Source organism: Cottoperca gobio, chromosome 20, assembly GCF_900634415.1.
Source record: "Cottoperca gobio chromosome 20, fCotGob3.1, whole genome shotgun sequence".
Taxonomy (NCBI): Eukaryota; Metazoa; Chordata; class Actinopteri; order Perciformes; family Bovichtidae; genus Cottoperca; species Cottoperca gobio.
Window position 1 is genome coordinate 10,563,883 of NC_041374.1, and position 20,189 is coordinate 10,584,071.

Consider the following 20,189-nt stretch of genomic DNA (forward strand, 5'->3'; position numbering starts at 1 on the left):
ATTATTCACTTCATTCTCTCCTGTCTTTGTTCCTTTGTGTTCATTTTCACTTTAGCGTGAAGTGATTGCACCTTAAAATTCTTAAATGTTTTCTTTTGTCTCTTCTCGAGGATGTTGAAACAATGCAATCATCAGGTGTTGATTGGGGTTATTAGTGTGCAATATACTGTACGGTATGATGTTTGTATAATTAGTTAGTATCCATATTGTTCACCATTGAATATAATTTGTTCTTCTTTGAAACAACCTTTTATATGTTTTTTTTAGACTCATACATTAATTGTAGGTTATCAAAATATGAAAAGCCCACAAGGAACTGGGACTAAGATATTTTTGTACTAATGATGCACCACAGTTGCCTTGGCTCCCAACGTTCTGAGACTGCAGGAGAACTGTCCCTTTAAATACTCCTGGACTTCTCTGACTCAAAGACAGATCTGTACTGTGGGTATACTGGAAACAACATACTCTTATTATAACATCTATAAGTATGTAGTACTGTACTATATTCTCCTGTGCAAAGCAACTCTTTTGTTGTCAGATGTATGGTTGTTATTTTATATTGTCATTATGCCCCCATCTGTATGACTGTATGATAATATGTATGTGTTACCTAGTTGATCCTAACATGGCAATACATGTATGCTTTAAAAGTTACAAATTGGTGCCTCTTACATTCCTTCACAATATACTCAGATGGCAATGCTATTCCCTCTTATGAAAATAAAATAGAGTTATTAATGGTTCAGAGATGATTGACAGGTAGAAACACCTGGCCCACCTAGTTACAGGTGTGTGTGTGTGTGTGTGTGTGTGTGTGTGTGTGTGTGTGTGTGTGTGTGTGTGTGTGTGTGTGTGTGTGTGTGTGTGTGTGTGTGTGCGACACTCACGCTGATCTTCCAACTCACTTTCAAATACTGCTCACAGCCCACTGACACCAAGCAGGCAAACCAGATAATTAAATAAAGAGTAAAGTCGAGGCTCATCGCAGCCAGAGTTGAGAGAGCTGTGCTTTAGAGACTAAAAATAAAAAAAGCCTACAGTGTGTCTCTATGACAGTGACACATAAACAGGTGAAAGCTGTCCCAAAAAAACCTGTTTGAATTAGAGCTGAAAGCTGTAGCAGAACCTTTTTGTCTTCCTGGTGAAGTATGATAAACAATAAAATCAGATTGTTCTGACCTGTAGGAGAGAAATGTTTCACTATTTAATTATCTGCATATTGTAAGAACACGGTGACAGATGATAGCGTATGAATAATAGAGAGCCCCAGGTGTACATCTCCTGAGGTGAGTTTTGCCCTTCTTACATTAACCACGATCCATAAGCTCCACTCTCAGGGTGTCTGGATTATTCAGAGCAAATGTTGCATGAATAAATGTAACGTGCAAATGTCCTGAATCTGACATTAAGGCCTGTTAAAGAACAATCCATGGTTTTCATTTTTCTTAAATATTTAATGTTTTGTGTCTAAATTCCTCACAAAAACGTTCATGTACTATATTTTACATGCTATTCATTTGTGGTCAGGGTCAAAGATAAATACCAATGTATTCAAGTAACTGTTGATGAACTCTTGACCATTGATTGTCTTCCTAACTACAGACACTGCTGAGCTTCCTGGTTTGACCACTTGATGTCAGTGTTGGCTCGGTGTTCTTTCAGGTCTGAGAGGCTCAATATTGATATTTTATAACAATTGTCATAGTGTAGTATATCTTAAAACAAATCATAGTATGTAGAAAAATATCAGAAGAAAATCATAGTTTAGTATGTCATAAAAGAGTCATAGTATTCTGTGTGGAAGATATCATAGTATAGTTAGTAAGTCATGAAACAAGTCATAGTATAGTATCTCGAAAATAATAGAAGTCATAATATTTTATGTGAAAAAATATTATAAAAAGTGTCATAGTATTACATTACAGTTAATTTAGCTGTTTGAACAGCAAGAATCCTGCAGGTACATCAGCTTCAAATAGGTGAAATCATTGTAAGTGCAGAACAATAAGCTAAACCAATGGTGCAACATACAGAAACGATAGAATACAAATTAAACCATTAGTTTCAAATAAGCCAAGCAGCGTAGTGCTACATACAGAAACATACATATACTACATTTTCTATTTTTTTTTTAGCCGAGGTGCAGTCGAAACTGGTGGCCTTTCAGTCTGCGACTTCCTGCTGACCTGATATCAACGGGGAGCTCGTTCCACCAGGACCAGAGTCTGGGCCCATAAAAATGTCATATTTTTTATAGATACTCTGATTACAGTCATTTACATATCTGTGCTCAACATGTGGTTGAAGAATGTATCCAGATGTTTCTTCTTTATTTAAAACCTTCCTCTCTTAAAGGCTGTTTGTTGGAAGAGTTCGTTCTCCTTCAGTCACTGCTGGCAAACAAAAGGCCTGATGTGACTCATTCACCTCAATGATCACCGTTCCTGTTACTGGCAGCTTAAGGACTCTTTGAGAGGATTTGTTTTTAGCACTTCAGTAACCGTAAAGTGGAAGTATGCTCAGTGGCCTTAGCATAATAGCCTTTGAGAATGTGAGTGGTTTTGGCTGTGAACCGGTTGGTCTCGGGACTGCTCCGCTCGGTCCACATTTCTTTAATCTGGCATAAAGGGAAGTCATGAAAAGGTGCTCCAGACCACATCCTCTCTAACAAGGGCTTGACATTCAGCAGCATTAGTAACAGATAGTACATAATGCAGTTATGATTATAAGATCTACTTTTACCCTTTTAATAATTTGACCAGACTATTTAAAGTAGCCATTAACTGCGGTATCACTCAGCAGGCCCTCATTACTGCAGCATTTAATCATGCGTCTCCTCCAACAGATAACCAGCTCCTGCAGTTTGGGAAGCTCGTAAGCACCTCCAACACCTACCAACCCGTTGCCCCTGGAAACCCCAGGAAGCCTGTAACCGTGACAACAGATCAGCCTCTGCTCTGGAGCATGGGCATCCGTAAGGATGGGGAGTGAAGACATGCTTATTCGTGGGCAGTGTTTGAATAATCAACACATGAAACTACTTATACAGCATGAAGTACAAGCAAAAAGCTGAACGCAATATTAATGTGGCCAAAAATCTGTTTCTACCAGTGTTATGTGATATAATGATCGAGATGATGGAATAGAAGAGCGGATTGCTTTTTATACCACAGTGGCCATCTTTAAGGATATCTAATGTATTAACACTTTCAAAAGGTTTTATGCAACACTTGGATATGCTTATTCACTGTGCAGGGTTAAATGCCAAATGATCCGTGTAGAAATGTTTCCGTTTATGAATATGCATCAAAATCAGAGCCTTATTTCATACGAACATCTGCTTTCCTTAAAACACATTTTGATATCAGGGAACTTAAGGACTGAGATGACAGCCAACAGTAGATTATGTATATTACACAATATATGTATCTACGTGCCTTTGACGTCAGTGCTCCTGTTCCACTTGTATACTATGGAAAACACTGAATATCCAGCTTCACATTGTTTGTGCCTTATGATGACAGCTTCACTATATTTCTGAAAGTTAGACGATGTAAAATCCAGCTGTATTAATAACATGCTGTAGTGACAGACAGGAAAAGAAAATCAGTTTGTGGGTTTCCATTTGTTTTATTTACACATCGAAAATATAAATGCTGTGCACAGAACGTAAAAATGCCATCCCTTCAGTCCCCGATCACACCAGCCCAATAACACCTTGCACCAACGCCTCCTGTTCCCAGGTATTCAAAGTTTGTTCTGGAACATGACTCAACCGCCACTAGATGGAAAAACAAGAAAGGCAGCGTTAGTGATGGGAGAAAGCTAAAATATTTCACTGTAATGTTCAGTTTGAATGACGAAGCAAACCAATTAAAATCACTGCTTTAAGAAATCTCCTGCCCAAAATACAAACGATTGTGTGCATCAGTAGTAAATGAATTCAATGAATGGTATTTGGATGTTATGGTCTACTCTGCAAAAAATTTAATCATGAATGCTCCCAGTGTGACTTCTTGTTTTCACCATCTTTAGTGTAGTTATGTAACTCATAACAAATGATAAATTACTGTTTTGTCACATTAATGCTGTTCTAGCAATTATGTAATAAAACTAACCACCCGACTTGTCAAAAAGATCAAGTGACTCCAAAAACAAATGTGTTAATTATATACTTATAACATACTTGGCACCATCTAATGTTGGATGACAAAGGACTAAGATTTACTGGAGTTTGGTCTGTAAAACATTAGCGCTCGGGGTGTAACAAAGTCCATGGCCCAATGAATACTGCCATTTTATTTTTCATTTTTATACCGACTAAGGCGGGGATCTAAATGATAGGAGTCTCTTCTCTTATCCAGAGCGACTTAAAGTGAACTAAGTACAGGGACAGTCCTCCCTGGAGCAACTCCGGGTTAAGTACCTTGCTCAGGGGTACAATGGTGGCAGCCCTGGTATTGAACTCACAACCATCTGGTGTTTTAGTTGGAAGCCAAACCACTAGACCGTATTACAACAGCAAAGCCATATTACAACATTTTTGTACAGACTCTCACACAACTCGTGCAGAATAACCTAAGTCTCATTTATCCAGTCGTAAACTGTCCAGTGCGCCTGCTGAGACAGTTTGGGCGGAAGTCAAATAGTCAAAAGATTACGCTCAATGTCTTTTTCCTTCACCTCAATGGGAAAAATCACGGAGGTGAAGGAAAGATGTGAAGGAGAATTCATGAGGACTTAGGAAAATAAAACCACGGTGCCAAGAGAATCCAACTGTACTTACAATAAACTTATTTTATGAGGAACTATACATTTGTAACGCATAGAAAATGAGTACAGTGACAAACGCAATGCTGTACAATTAAAGTAAAGATTCCTGTCAAACAGAATCACACCTAATGAGAAGAATATTTTCAGTTCATCTATAGTGTGAAAGTAAACAGCTGATGTTATTGACGGCCTCTTTACTGCAGCATTTAGCCCATGTCTCTCCCAACAGAGGCAGGCAAAAAAGACTGAATGCAGCCCAATATACTGGATGAGTTGTGAGAGTTTGTCAACGGATGTTTTGATATAGTTTTGCTGATATTAAACACGTTCATCAAGACTCTCCCATTTTTTGATACTAGTCATGCGAGAAAAACAATGTTTTCTTCAAGGATTCAAGGGGAGTAATCAATATTAGACTACAAAGAATGTGGTTTTTATTTTAAGAGACAAAAGAATGATCAAAAGCTGAGTAGTCATTAGAAAGTCCCTTTCACTGATATCTTTGGGACACTCTCTAATCAAGACAAACATCTTCCTGTTGAGACTCTTTCTATTAACCCATGAACTGTATATGAGGCGTTTAAACAATAAATATAACCACAATTACCACCCACATAAGTTGTGTGTTACTGCTACTTACACAATGATGTTGTTGATGGGGATGTGAATGAGTTTGACGAAGAAACCAATGAAACCCATGATGGCAAACCCAATCGCTGTGGCCATGGCGATCTTCTGGAATTCTGAAGACAAGGAAAGTTTATTTATATAACACATTTCAGAAATAAAAAGGCAATTCAAAGAGCTTTACATAAACATACAAAACAGGAGATAAGAATAAACAGGAGGAGGGCAAAATGTAAGTGGTAACGTTACGACGATGCTGCCAACACAACAGAGACAGGGCCAAATGAAAAAACCTACCTTTTCTGTCGGGTTTTGTGCATCTCTTTACGAGTCTTATGGAGTCTTTGACGAACTGCCGGCTGGGCTCGACGAACTGCATTACCTGATCCATGGTGTTCAAGCTGCAGACAGAAGAAAATCACGTTCAATGTTAAAGCTACTACTGCTCGGAGTGCTGACGTTGACTTCAGACGCCTGAGCCTTTCCTGAATCCCACGTTATTATTACCAAAATACTGTAGATGTTCTCTTCTTATCCATCAAATATTAACCAGTATGTTGAAACATATGTGCCCTTAACGTTGAAAACCATGTTTTGAAGTTGTGTTAGTCAACGTCTCCTCGCTAGCTAACGTGATCGTAAGAAAAGCTACCAGTGCGACGCAGTGTTAGGTTAGCTTAAAATCCGATTCATAAAAACAGATAAAAGTCTAAATAAATCTCACACCAGTTAGTGTGTTAGCTTTGTGTGAAACCTAAAGCAAGATTTAGTAGAATATCCCTTAAGTTACCTGTTCGTTAGGTCGTGATAGACGAGAAGACAGTCGGAGGAGTGAGGGCCACGTAGATTTGGAAAGATTGTTAGTAGAGAAGAGCTGACGTAGCCTTGACACGCGCATGCGCATCATCTGCACAGAGTCATTTTATTTGAGTTTGAATAATTGTCCACACTGCCACCTACAGGCTGGGAGGTTCATACAAATTACATCAATTGTAACCTGGGTTAAACCCATTTTACATTTTACATAAAGTAGCAATACCACAGTGTACAAATACTCCTTAACAAGTAAAAGTTATGCATTCAAAATTTTACTCAAGTAAAAGTACAAAAGTATCATCATCAAAATATACTGAAAGTACCTAAAGTAAAAGCAGAATTGCCCATTTCAGAATAATAAATTCATGCCTGAATTATGACCCCCTCAATCAGGATTGTTTAGTATTTTTATTGCTCATTAGCATAAAAAGCAAGATTCGAATTTTTTTTTTTTTTATTATTCAGTTTTTTCAAATATATTTTTATATGTCCACTCAGGTGGACAGCATAACTCAGGTTGACAGCATGTGTTCAACTGAAGAAATATGTATTTAATAAACAAATTAATAAAATTATATATAAAGATGTGAAAACTATAAAATGATATATGTATATAAAGAAAATGTGCATACATATCCAAAACACCATTTAGGAATACTCTCTAGTTCACTCTCCTATATAGAGCACATGGAATACATGGAAAGAGCAGCCTACACACACCACTGGCATAAAGTCAGACTGTCCGTTAGAGTCTCAGTAACTGTTACAGTAACTGTTTTTATATAGAACTTTTAAGAACTGAGGGTAGTGTGACACTAATAACAAGATCCTTCATTGCAATGCACCCAGGGCACAAAGCCACAAGACACTGCATGCAATATATAAAGAAATGCAAAAACTTCAATCAAATAACATAAATAAATGGAATTACAGGCCAAAACATTACTGCAGATGAAGTTTTTTCAACAACAACAACAGTAATAATATTGTAGCTGAAATATAGCCAGTGATGCATGATGTAATGTAGTGGACAGATGAATAATTGTAATTTCCTCCCAAATATAAAATCAATACTTTATTAATTATATGATTCCTTAGTTGTTACTTGATGTCACCAATTTTTTTATAACTGCATGATGAGTGACAGGAAGTTTTTGGCTGTCTGTCTGCCATCTTGGTTTTGAGAAATGTATCTTGTACTTACAACAGCTTGTCACTGAGTAGCAGTGTATGGGATGATACAATAGCCTTCACTTTAGTGGCTGATGTGCAACTTTACCATCAAAACCCTGCATATACAAGAAAACAGCTTTTGAATAGCTGTCCACTGTAGTGACCTCTATGCATGAAAGGGTTAACTATTCTTTTTTTTTACGGCTGGGTATTCTTAAAATAATACATCATCATTTATTAGTTATTATTGTATGTTACTGTTATATGTTACTAAATTCACCCCCTTTATGTTATATAAATGATATACAATTATATATCTAAATCATACACACATTGCTCTGGGGGAGTATTGGTCCAAGACTCCTTGTAGACCCTCCTCTTGCTCATGCCACATTCCTTTAGTCTTAACTACTCCGCCATGTGATGTGGATTAAGATGCCGTTTCTAAATACAATTCTGGCATTTTTTTTCCTTGATCTTTATTCTGAGTCAATGGTGTTTAAAGTCCCACACTTACAGTAATATTCATGTGCAAAAGAGAAGCACATGTGATGCTAATAATACAATAATACTAATCAGTACGTTGCAATAGGCTGCAGGATTCCAACTTTACTACCGTCCATGGAGTCACATCATACATCAGTCATCTGTTGGGGTAGTATTGCTCAATTCTCTCATCATTATTACTGCACTAAACTGACCTAATCTCTTTGAACTTTCTCTCCCAGTGTCACATTACTGTCAACCTCACAGCTTGGAAGATGTTAACATGAACTAAATACTCTCAGAACTCATGTACAGCTGTAATTTTTTGGTAAAACTCACAAACAATGCAGAACTTTGAAATCTGTTTGCCAGTAAAACAGGTTTAATTGTTATGTTATGAACATATTGTGACATATTCTCTTTTCTTTTTTTTAATGCAGATTACATGATACAAGGCTGTTCAATGAAACTCAATGAATAATTTTAGATCAATGGCTCATGTTTTACTGATTAATAAATGTACATTGTAATACTTTACGAGCCATCTAAGTGCGTTATCTATCAATCACAATGTGTGAGCTTACAGAAGCGCTGAGAGGCAAGTGAGAACTTCTGGTGATACATTTTCTAAGTCGGATCCAAATTGTTTTATGACTTCAGAACAAGTAAAAAAAAAAGGTTTTTACCACCATCTGGATAAAAACATGAACGCTTTTAGACCTACTTAGAACATGTGGTAGTGGTGCACCTCAGCCTCTTGTGGTCGAAATTAGTATTACAACAACAAACACTTGATCCTGACAAAAAACAAATTCACGTGGCAAAACTTTCTTTCCAAGTCATAAACAGAGAAAACAATTTAGATTGTTTTTTTCCTACTTGCATGTAAGAGAGTCATTTTAATACAAAGCTAGACGATGCTGGCTAACGTCTTTTAAAGCTAACAGCTTTACAAGCGAACACGATAGAACAGCATCTGCACTCAAGATACAAAACTGACTAAACTAAGAATGCCATGTTACATGACAGTTACATCATACAGTTGTGTTTGATAAATACAATTTCACTAAAATGTCGGAATCATTTCTGATATTTTACAACAAAAAAGGGGCACTTGGTAGTTTCACAACAGTAACAGTAACATTAATGCCTCTATAAAAGTGTGTAAAAGCGTTCTTAAAAAGATGATACAGAACATACAATGTCCTTAACTGCACTGTTAATGTGCTGCGGTTCACTGCCAGGTGATGCCAAGCATGTTGCAGCTTATCTCCCACAGTTTTTGGGCCAAGTCGTCATCAGAAGCCAACCGTGAGCAACCTGCAGGAGCGCAGTCACTGTCGGGGACAGAAAATGACCATTAAGTGAGAATAAAAAGTTGTTAACCCTCAGCTGCATACAGTGTTACCCTGTTAAGCAGCAAGACGTTTGCACTCTGAAATACTGTGTGTACCTGAAGTACCCTCCACTCTGGCTGTCCAGGCCTGACTGCACAGCACAGTAGATGGTGGTCTGTGCTCCCTCCAGTGTTGTCTTGGTGAAAACCCTGAAGATCTTCACTGCCACCTGGATACACTGGTGCTGGTGCCTCCACAGGTCCGACTGCACCACCCCCGGGTGCAGAGAGAACACGCTCACCCCCGTACCTGCAACACGTATACCGGCAGCTACGCAGTCACCTACACACGTACTGTACATGTTTACGCATGAAAGACATGTCCATGTTATTAACGTTTGCATGCTCTGCTATGATATTGCATACAATTTACACACTTTTCTGTGCAAAACATGCTGTTTAAAAACAGCAGTTGTATCAGTGATTGAGCAAAGGAAACAAATAACATAGAATAGCCATGCTAGACTTTCACTTTAATGTCTTTTGTTAGTTAAAATCCTAATGGACTTAGTTTTGACAGCTATATTCCAGATCTAGGGATCAACCATTACACTGTAGGGGTGTCCTATCATATCAAAGTCATTTCCTTCAGTTCTTGGCAATTAATGGTAATTCCGAGGCACCTGTTGTAAAGAAATATGGGGCAGTGTTTCACCTCTAAACTGGGTCAATACAATCTAAATTATAAAAAAGCCAACTATAGTATGTTAACCTACTTATATTTTAGTCGTAGTAGTTTGTCATATTTATTGTATTTTAAGTTTTAGAGTATTGTATTCTACAACTATATACTGTATCTCTCTTCTAGTGTTGATATATTTACTGTGCATGTTTTACTCTTCTGTCTGTCTGTCTGTCTGTCTGTCTGTCTGCCTGTCTGCCTGTCTGTCTGCCTGCCTGCAATGTACAAGTAACGGTAAGTTGGACTGGTTTAAGTAAGGCTGTTCTTATTGAATACTGAATACAATGCTGCTTTTCTGATTTGCCTTTCTTAGCAGCAACTCCACTATAAAATACATTCATCTAAGTCTCTTTTCAAAACCCTTCCTAAGTGCATATACGCTCACATAATCATGTGTGTGCATATATCATGGCTACAACACAGTTAAGTTATCTTTTCTTCCTTCCATCCCCTGTGACGTGTGCTTATGCATGCACCATCTCACCTCACCTTGTAACTGTTTGGCAAGTGAGCGTGCAAACAGGACGTTGGCCAGCTTGCTCTGCCCATAGGCCTTCATGGTATCGTAACTGCTCTCGCTGTTGATGTCATCCAGTCGAAGCCCGGTCCAGGTGTGGGCCACCGACGCCACGACGACGATACGAGCAGGCGCTGAACGCTTGATGAGGTCCAGCAGCAGGTAAGTCAACAGGAAGTGACCTTATGAAAGTCATGAGACAGACACTGTCAGGCTATTGTCTCACGCTACCCAAGCAAACATCACTACACCACACTGGGATGGATTTCTATTTTTGAAGTCTCAGAGCCAAGTGTCAAAAACAGGAAAAACACATCGGAGGTCACTGTCGCTCCCACAGGAATGAAGGAACGTCTGGTTGACCTGCATACGTACACAGAGCTGTGTGGAAACCAGTTGTACTGTTGGTGTGTTTCTTTTGTAGAACACTAGTGTTATGGTCTGTAATGCTGAACAGAGAGCAGTGTCCTTTAGACACATCTTTTTAAATTGCTGCAATATTCTTTATCACTAAAACTGAAGTGATGTTCATGTTCACAGTACTGTTGCTATCATGGCATCAGTGTCTTCCTCTGTGGTGGTCTTTGTCTCTCATTGTAAGTCTCTCTTTAATTCAATCACTTGCCATGACAAGCTTACTCAGTCTCTGCAGGTTTGATGGCGCTACACAATGGTAGTAATGCTGCAGCTTTAGTATGTGATGCCATGTGATGCTGGACTCACAAGTGGTTGTTTTTCAGTCAACATACAGTATGTTGTTGATAATACGGTCATAATTCTAGTTTATGTAATCTCACTGTGTTGTCACTCGTTCAGCCTCATTATGAGCTTAGTGAATAGGAAAACACGTCTTGCAAGTCAGAAAGTTAAAATAATCCCAGGAAACTTTTATGTGAATACTTTCCTTACTATTGTTCTCTGTTTCCTGCTTTACCGTTGACCTAACCAGAGTTTATCGTTGTTTAAATCCCATGTGTGTTTGTGAATGTATAAGTATGTATCTGCGTATGTGTGTGTGTGTGTCTGAGTATGTATTTTGCATATGTGTGTGGGTGAGTGTGTTGGAGCACAGACTGTTCTTCTCTCTCTCAGCCAGTGTCAAAAATACCACAGAGGAAAAGATCATTTGGAAGGACGCCATGGTTCAATACGGGGAAAAAACACTGACAGCTTGAAGAAAACACCGATTCTCATTTTCTCTGGCTGACATGTCGGCCAAGCTGGTGAACGTGTACACCACCGAAAATATAATAATACCTTCTTAAGTAGGAAGATCCCTCCTGTCACGATGTAATCGTATTAATAAACTCAAATATTTCGTTAAAAAATGTACATTAACTACAGAGACTACAACTCCCAGCATGACTTACCCAGATGATTGACGCCTAACTGCATTTCAAAGCCGTCGGCAGTCTTGGAGTAGGGACACATCATGACGCCTGCATTGTTTATCAGTATGTTCACTTGTTTCTCCTCTGAAAAGATCATCCCACACAAACACAAACAGAAAAGGAAGAGTAGCAGTCGTTAGAAGTATCTCAATAAATGGCATAAATCCAGTAAATGGACGACATTTATAAAGTGCTTTTACAGTTCACCTCTCATTAAAGGTGCAAAGCAACGGCCAAACAATCAGGACACACTTTGAGTCTCTCTCCAGCGTCTTGCGCACTGACACGTGGACATGAGGAATCAGGGATTGAACAACCGACCCGTGTGTGAAGATATTAATGCGTCGTACCTTTGTTGATGAGTTCCGCAAACGCTTTGATGGACTTGGTGTCAGAGAGATCCAGTTTCCTGATGACCACATTTTCATTTCCTGTGTCTTCCAAAATGTCCGTCCGGGCCTCCTCTGCTCTCTCCAGGTCTCTGCAAGCCATGACGATGCGAGCGCCTGAAAAACAAATGTCACAACTTATGAAGATAACGTCAGGTTCTCCCCATTCCACGCTACTTTCCTCCCACAGTCTGACGAAACACAGCTCGGGTGGACTCAAAACTTTAAATTGCCCCGGCGTACAACTTGTGTATGTGTGCTCACGAGGAGAGGCTCCAGCCCCCTCATGTTCCTGTACGAAACACAAGTATAGAAACTGCAATGATGGATAGACATGTAGAGCATTTCATTATAAACCCTCTTCTTGTCTTAAGGCTTTATTTGTGCTACAAATACACATTATACACCTCATGAGAAATCCCATGACAAAGGATACATACTGTGTTATACTAATCACCAACTATACACTTGACAGTGATATATAAACGCAAATATTCTCCACACAACAGGCTTAAATCATTCAAAGTTTTGAAACTATAAACTACAAAAGCATTGCTCATTTGCAGACACACAAAGCCACCTACGTCACTGAAGGAGGAAGTACGCCAGTCTCTCGGTGCACTTTTAATCTTCCCTTAATATTGTCTAACCTCGCATTCAGCATCTCATTCAGCCGGTTGCTCCGCTCACATGAACACAAAACCTTCTCAACTGTGCCATTCTCATTCGCCTCTGACGCAAATTATTATGCATTCTCCTTAATGAGCCCAAAATACACACTCTCTCTCTCTCTCTCTCTCTCACCCACAGACACACAAACATGCATCCCCACATAAACTAACAAATAGAGAGACAACTACCCCCACCACACACACACACACACACACACACACACACAAAAAATCGCTGCTGTGCCCACCAATTATGGAAGAGGAGAGCCATTAATCAGTTGGAGCGTAGCGTCTGTATCCCATCACAGTGTCTTTGTTTCCCCCCTGCTGCTCCCATGTGGGAAAACCTAATTGTTCCCACAAGTCCCCCGGTAGCCAAGTTTTCTCAATTAAATAAAATAGTAAACAAACTGAGAATAGAAGGTTAAACTGAGTCAAGTTAAAGATCCTCCAGCAGACGAGTACACAGTGTTATGTTTGCATACGTAATGTCAGTATGCAAATAAGCACAAGACGTTAATAATGACTTAAATTAAATCTGATCATATTCTGAATTTTCAGATTCAATACTTTGCACATTTCACTTTGTCAACATGGTAAATGAATGTTATAACCATACAAATGCATTATTTATAAGCTGAAATTCAGTTTGGTCGCCCAGATACAGCGCCTTCTGTTATGAATCCTCACAAATCTAATCATGTTGTCATCATGTCATTACATAATCCCATTTACTGAAATGTGATACAGTAATTCGACAGCAGTATTATCTTCCTCTGGCAGTAATGATTCTTTTTGTCCAGTCTGTCTTTTGCCTCCTATCATTTCTCATGCTGTTCTGTATTTATATTCATTTTATTTTACTATGAAAATCATACATTATTGGAAAAAAAGTAAGATTCCTCGTCGCTCTTTCATTTACAAAATGAAACACACGTACACTCTCACACACACACATACACATACACATACACATACACACACACACACACACACACACCTACACACACACCTACACACACACACACACACACACACACGCACACACACACGCACACAAACACACACACCCACACACACCCACTGTGGTTGCTTTTAAAAGGAGTAGGTAGATGCCACGCTGAGCCTAATTTCAATTTCCCTCTCCAATCTCTCTTTGTTTCCTGTGTGGCTCGGGAGGGGAGCGGACCCTCACAATGCTCCCTCTGTCCCCTTAATGCATCATCTGTCTTACATCACTGCCATTTGTCTTTCACTTGGATTGGTGAAGTGTTTAGTAACATGGTTATCTTTTCCTTCTGCTCTTTGTTTTGGTCTTGGAATATGTAAAAGGTTAAGATGCAGCCTGATAGTCGCACCACAACATAAACAGCACATTGAACAAGAAAACAAGCAGGATTACGTCTGATTCTACGGTTCAGGTCTGAGGACAAAAGATCACAATGTATAGCTTTAGATCACCCGAAGCATTAGAAGTGCTTAACTCCAGGGAACATGAGTGGATTGTGTGGGCTAAGTCACAGTTTGAAAGTCAGTGAAAAAGAAAGAAGACTCGGGTACACATTAGAGCCTCTGAGCCTGAAATAGGCAGACGGGGAGACACACAAAGCTGGAAAGAGAAGCCTGAGCAGTACCTCTTCTCGCCAGGTCCCGTGCAGTTTCTTTTCCAATCCCAGTGTTTGCTCCGGTGATGATGACCGTTTTCCCATCTAACCTCTCTTCAGATGACCAGGCGTTACAGCACACACTCCTGAACAACACACACAATCACAGGAAAACACATGTTGATAAAAAACAAGTATTATTTTGTATGTACATTTCCAATCCCCACTTCTATTGCTGTCTGTAATCTACTGTGTCTATTTACACACATTCATTTAGAGACGTGGAAATATGTTGAGAGAGAAATTAAGCATGATTACAGACTCTTTAACAAACACTTTTGTTACATTTAAGCACACATGTTTAGGTATATTTGCTGTATCCTGCAATAGGTGATCTGTATTTGTATTCCCTGATTATGATATGAAAACATCTGGCTATTTTGCTGTAAGAATAAAATAAAATCTTCAATTCAATCTCACTGTAAAACACAATCACAAACTAATCACTTTTAATAAATACAAATCATTTGCAAGCAAAGAAAAACGTACTGAATCGACGCAGATTACACATTTTCTACACAGGTCTAATCTACTACTTGCACGGTGCAATGTAATCTCCCTAAAATGATTTACATTCCTGTTATTACCAGAGCCATCCCACCTAAAGTTTGCCGTTTTATTACCGGGTTTTTTCAATGTGTTCCTACCTGCAGTACATTCTTCCTCAAGAGCAACAGATTCCCACCTCAGGAAACAGTGAGCCACTTTAGCAAGAAATGAATTTACCTCCTTCAGTCCTCCCAACAGTTCGTGCTTGCCATCCCCACCCGCCGCGTTTTTTCATGACAATAACACGGCTGGGCCAATCAGCAGCGAGCTGACGCATAATTGATCAGCAAGTTGCAGGCTGCTTCACAGCCGGCCCCTGCTGTCGGCCGGAGGAACTCAAGCGACAGACTGAGCTGTCCCCAAGAGAGCTGGAGGAAATCTATTCTGTCAAAAATAATGGATTATTTAGTCTCTCCCCACCGCTGTATGTGACACCACTGAGCGTCAGGAGATTGGAAAAAAAAACAGTGAACTTGAAAGATGTAATTAGGCTACTTGCTAGAATAAGAGGTTTTTATCTCCATGTTTTAAACAATATTATTTACTGGCCACTTCAGGTCCTTGAGTTAACCAAATCCCACCATTAGCTGAACACTGTAAACAACATAATATTGTTAATTATTCTGCATTCTGACAGTTTGCTGAGTCACACAACACAACAAGCACGTGGCAGTTTGAATACCAGTGATAATTTTTTATTAGCTACAACCATGATCATCGCTTTCTCCAACCTTTCACAACCTCATCACCTGAGTTTTCACCAATCAAACTCTATTACAATAAATATATTAGGGTACTTTCTTACACCATGTCTGCCCATCACTTATCACATTTTCAGAATTCAGTAAATCTAGCATCAGCATACTATCTGTTAATATTAGGGGTATCACTGTGTGTGCTCATGTATAGTGCTTCAGAGCATGAAGAAGAGCATATTTAAATGTGAGTTTATTTCCAGCGGATACCGAGCATGTGGCAGCTGACAGCCCACAGCTTTAAGGCAGTGCCATCATCCTGTCCTGCCCTGGAGCTCTGTGCACTGGCAGAGTCCCTGCAAGGAGAGCACATAAAAAGACAGTAATTACTTGTTTTGCTCATGCAACCTTTAAGTTGCGTTAAAGTTTTCTTTAACAAAACAATTTCCAACATTATGCACCATCAAAGAAACAATAGCATTGCAGACTGACTTGTAGTATCCTCCAGTGACCAGCTGGTTCTCAGGAGTGACGGTGCAGTAGATGGTGGTGTAGGCTCCCTCTGCCGGGGTCTTGAATGCGAAACCAATCGTCTTGGTTATGGCCACAAGAGGGCGCCCCATGTGCCTTGTTATTTCCGTGTTCACCATGCCGGGGTCCACAGAGTAAGCCATCACACCTAGAGCTGAAGGCAAAGGGATGCATTAAGGTACAGAAGTTCTATCAAATATGTTGATGTGGATGGCAACTTCCCAAAACACACACACATGACATGATGCAAGGATGTAATGATATCAAGCTGTCAGAATCCTGGTAGATTATTGCTCAGTTTGACATATTAATACAATCCACAAATCATTTGTTATCATGATAATATAAAAGTCATTCCTCACTCATTATCACCTTTGTAGAAATGATCAGATTAATAGTGAGACTGACAAACAAGGTGCGTTCAGTGGAGCAATGATACTCTTTTATTTGTAAAAACAAGTTTCTCCTTGCTCTGTTTCTTGCCCAGAGCGGTTGTGGTTGAAGCATGAGACTCTCACACTGGAAAAAGATGCAGATCAATTTTGTACGCACAGGGAAGGAGGCAGAGAGGCACAGAAAGACATAAACATACAGGCTGCATATTGTTGCTCTCTCACTCTGTCACCAGCACACGCCCTACCCTCAGTCCTTTTGGCCAGCTCGCTGGTAAACAGGACGTTGGCCAGCTTGCTCTGTGCGTAGGCCTTGACGGGGTTGTAGTTTTTCGCACCGCTCAGGTCATCAAACTGGATCTTGCCCATGTTGTGAGCCATCGAGGACAAGTTGATGATCCGGGATGGAGCCGAATGCTTCAGCAAGTCCAGTAACAGAAAGGTCAGGAAGAAATGACCTGAAGAGGGAGACAGTGGGGGGAAGTGGGAGAAAGACGAGGAGCGAGAGAAAATAAGACATAGTAGGAGCAGAAAAATAATTTAAAAGGAACTTTAAAATAAATACACAAAGGCTTTAGAGATCGTCTCACTGGTCACCCACTCAACGATGAGAACAGAGACACCAAAGAGCCGGTTCATGGCTACAATGAAGTAGTGAGGCCAATGTCTGGCGGCCATTACATTTTTTGTATTTGCATTTACCATCCCTACCCAAGTGATTGACTCCAAACTGCATCTCATACCCATCCACTGTGGTGGCGTGAGGGCACATGGCCACACCTGCATTGTTGATGAGATAGTGAAGAGCCTTCTCATCTGTAAAACAAAAGTTCCCTGATTACTTTCTGAGAAATGTACACTGTAGTATGGAGTCTCCGTGTGTGTGCGCGCGCCACCCACTGTTGTAGATATTCTCAGCGAACAGGCAGATCGATTTGGTGTCAGCCAGATCCAGATGCCTGGCGACAACCTTTGCTCCCGTCACCTCCCTCAGGATGTCACGAGCAGCTTGTTCTGCTTTCGCCATGTCTCTGCACGCCAGAATCACCCGTGCACCTGCAGAGATTAATACCATTTAATGGCGGCTGCGTGCTTGCATGTACATTCATGTTGAAATTTGAAGTCAGATGGCGTTGGGAGCCACCTCATTATAAATGTTATTCTTAAAACATTTGCACACAACAACAAGAAATAACACAAAGAGCCAATAAGTCATCGTGGTATTTAAAGGTGCCTCTCTGTTTGCTTGCCTCTGCTGGCCAGGTCTTTCGCCGTCTCTTTGCCTATTCCGACGTTGGCCCCCGTTATTATAGCAGTCTTCCCTTCTAGACGCACATCTGAAGACCACTTGGGGATGAACAGAGACCTGAGGAGTGAGGTATGAATGTAAACAAGATTAGAGAAATATTAAGGGGGATCTTGACCCCAAGTGGAGGGAATAAATGATTGTTTAAAGTTACAGTAACTAAATTACAAGGTGTGTGAGGTTGAGCAGCTAAGGCAAAGCAGTGAATGCCAGACACAACAGTCATCGAATAAATGAGGTCAAAAGTCACTTTGCAACTTCAGCGTCTGCCGGAGCTGAAGCAACAATCTCCACATTAGATTAGATTAGAAACGTGGCTTACATGATGATATCCTACACGAGAAGTCTCTTACCTGACTGCCTGCATTTCTGTAGTTGTTGATGTAAAATTGCAAAATCCCTGTTAAATTTGAGCGGCTCCTTCTTGCAACGATGTTGTCTCACGACTCGGGTTCAGAGATGTGAAAGAGAGAGATTCAAGTGACTTTTTTATTTGGAGTGCATTGATAAATCAAAATTACACACAAATCCTCCTCTGTTCAAAGTCTGTTAATGAAACTAATCAATCCGATCACATGGCGTACTGCTACAACAGAGAACTATTTGTATATTTAGTTACAGCTTTATATTTTAGTATAGTATATTTTCTTTTTCTCCGTTCTAAATTATGCCTATAACAATATATTGCAAGTATATTCGGTGTGTCAGTGCTAAAGGAAATGGAAACAAGTAGTTATACCACAAGAAAAAAATACTCCAAACTGATTTAAAATAATTTTTTATACTAATACCAATAATCGGTCCAGGTGTTGCTAAGTGAAATTACTTTTTGATTTGACCCTTTTAAGTTCTGCATGCAAAATCATTACCTGTGAAGAAACTAGAAACTGCATCTGCTGGATGAAAAATGACCATTGGGGAAGTAAAACTAACTCTTTGTCAGTGTCTGTGCAGAAGAGTCACCGCTGGTGAAATTGAAAACCTGGATCCACAGGTGAGATGACTGTAATTTCAGTATTTCACTGCTGTGGATTTTCTGGTGCTTTCCAAAGGAAGGTCTAAGTTATCACCTGAATGTGAGGCTGTTGTCCTCACTTCTGATTGGGACTGAACATGACACTTTCTCTGAGTGTGAACTCATTAGATGGGGTTCCCCCTCCCTTTCTTCATGGGTCTCAATTTCTTTTTTTCATTAGCATTTAGAATTGTGTGTGTGGTAGAAATATTAATTATCCTGTAGATATGACACCACACACAGCACTGCAGTTATACTGGAACTGATAGTTATAATAATGGCAATTTGTTTTATTTAATATGATGATTATGATTACAACTGCTAATGATTATTTCAGATGGTGCGTGTGGGAAATTTATATATTTTTAATCAATATTGGGAAGGACGTTTTTGGCATATATAGGGGAAGATGTTCTAATTAAGGCTTTGCCACAGACTATACAAAGTACATGTAATACCTGGATATAGAAATGTAACAAGCAGAGTCATGCCATGCCTTTTTTATATTTATATGAGATTTCCTGCCATACAGTTACCACTAGGTGGCAGACTGTAGCACCATGCAGTTTCTGCATTTCTTCAGTCAAATGAGGGACTGCTTTCTCACACGTGGATGAGTGGGGGGGGGGCGACGACGACGACGCTGAAAGCATTTCAATCTACAGTCAGGTTCTGTGTCGGCCGGGCCGCCAGGTCTCATGTAAACCATGTGAAAGCTAGTCATAACTTCCTGTTTTCAAAAACAACCATAAAATAAGCCGAGACAAAATGCGCGCACACACACACACGCACACGCACACGCACACACATATATAAACATACTTTTGCTGACCCAAACCAGGCCTAAATGAATGCTGCCAGCGTCTCTCATGTGGTCTCTGTGTGACGCTGGCTGGTCTGACTCGAAGCTTCGTTTCCCCTCACAGCTGCTCGCCATCCACAGCCCTGATGAAAGGCTGCCTGTCTGTCTGTCAGCACGGGGACAAAGACAGAGAGGCCGTGCCACATGTGTAATTAGCTTTGCTTCACGAAGATTATAGATCATCTTGAGGAGATAAATGACTTGTTCATTGTAATTTGTCGAACCCAGAATAGGAAAGTTGACAGAGAGAA

At 39.9% G+C, this 20,189-nt stretch overlaps 4 protein-coding genes across 8 annotated transcripts in view; 1 reads left to right on the forward strand and 3 right to left on the reverse strand.

Moving 5' to 3' along the window:
• Nucleotides 1–4,145, forward strand: part of tpk1 (thiamin pyrophosphokinase 1) — a 60,957-nt gene extending 56,812 nt beyond the window's left edge. Inside the window, exons 9-10 of one of the 4 annotated variants that reach the window (XM_029458062.1) lie at nucleotides 1,606–1,665; nucleotides 2,139–2,634. In XM_029458062.1, coding sequence (XP_029313922.1) covers nucleotides 1,606–1,637 — 32 coding nt within the window. In that variant the 3' untranslated portion in view covers nucleotides 1,638–1,665; nucleotides 2,139–2,634. Of the gene's footprint in view, nucleotides 1–1,605; nucleotides 1,666–2,138; nucleotides 2,635–2,848 lie in introns of those variants that run through there. The other 3 variants (XM_029458059.1, XM_029458061.1, XM_029458060.1) reach the window with 3 other exon arrangements.
• On the reverse strand, nucleotides 3,614–6,332 carry sec61g (SEC61 translocon subunit gamma). The gene is made up of 4 exons (XM_029458063.1): nucleotides 6,194–6,332; nucleotides 5,701–5,804; nucleotides 5,417–5,519; nucleotides 3,614–3,784 (listed from the first exon to the last, which is right to left on the reverse strand). The coding sequence occupies exons 2-4, from the start codon at nucleotides 5,792–5,794 to the stop codon at nucleotides 3,775–3,777; spliced, it is 207 nt and encodes a 68-aa protein (XP_029313923.1). The 5' UTR covers nucleotides 5,795–5,804; nucleotides 6,194–6,332; the 3' UTR covers nucleotides 3,614–3,774.
• Nucleotides 6,333–7,887: 1,555 nt separating this feature from the next.
• LOC115025621 (retinol dehydrogenase 12) lies at nucleotides 7,888–15,414 on the reverse strand. 2 transcript variants are annotated; one of them, XM_029458009.1, is made up of 7 exons: nucleotides 15,315–15,414; nucleotides 14,559–14,674; nucleotides 12,215–12,370; nucleotides 11,844–11,948; nucleotides 10,446–10,655; nucleotides 9,332–9,524; nucleotides 7,888–9,215 (listed from the first exon to the last, which is right to left on the reverse strand). In XM_029458009.1, exons 3-7 carry the CDS (start codon nucleotides 12,354–12,356, stop codon nucleotides 9,113–9,115), a joined length of 753 nt encoding a protein of 250 aa, XP_029313869.1. In that variant the 5' UTR covers nucleotides 12,357–12,370; nucleotides 14,559–14,674; nucleotides 15,315–15,414; the 3' UTR covers nucleotides 7,888–9,112. The 2 variants fall into 2 exon arrangements, with proteins under 2 accessions (XP_029313869.1, XP_029313868.1); XM_029458008.1 differs by having other exon boundaries at nucleotides 7,889–9,215; nucleotides 15,236–15,368.
• A 436-nt stretch (nucleotides 15,415–15,850) lies between these two features.
• Nucleotides 15,851–20,010, reverse strand: LOC115025622 (retinol dehydrogenase 11). The gene is made up of 8 exons (XM_029458010.1): nucleotides 19,899–20,010; nucleotides 18,415–18,507; nucleotides 18,006–18,121; nucleotides 17,656–17,811; nucleotides 17,467–17,571; nucleotides 17,004–17,213; nucleotides 16,325–16,517; nucleotides 15,851–16,188 (listed from the first exon to the last, which is right to left on the reverse strand). The coding sequence occupies exons 2-8, from the start codon at nucleotides 18,426–18,428 to the stop codon at nucleotides 16,086–16,088; spliced, it is 897 nt and encodes a 298-aa protein (XP_029313870.1). The 5' UTR covers nucleotides 18,429–18,507; nucleotides 19,899–20,010; the 3' UTR covers nucleotides 15,851–16,085.
• Nucleotides 20,011–20,189: the final 179 nt, after the last annotated feature.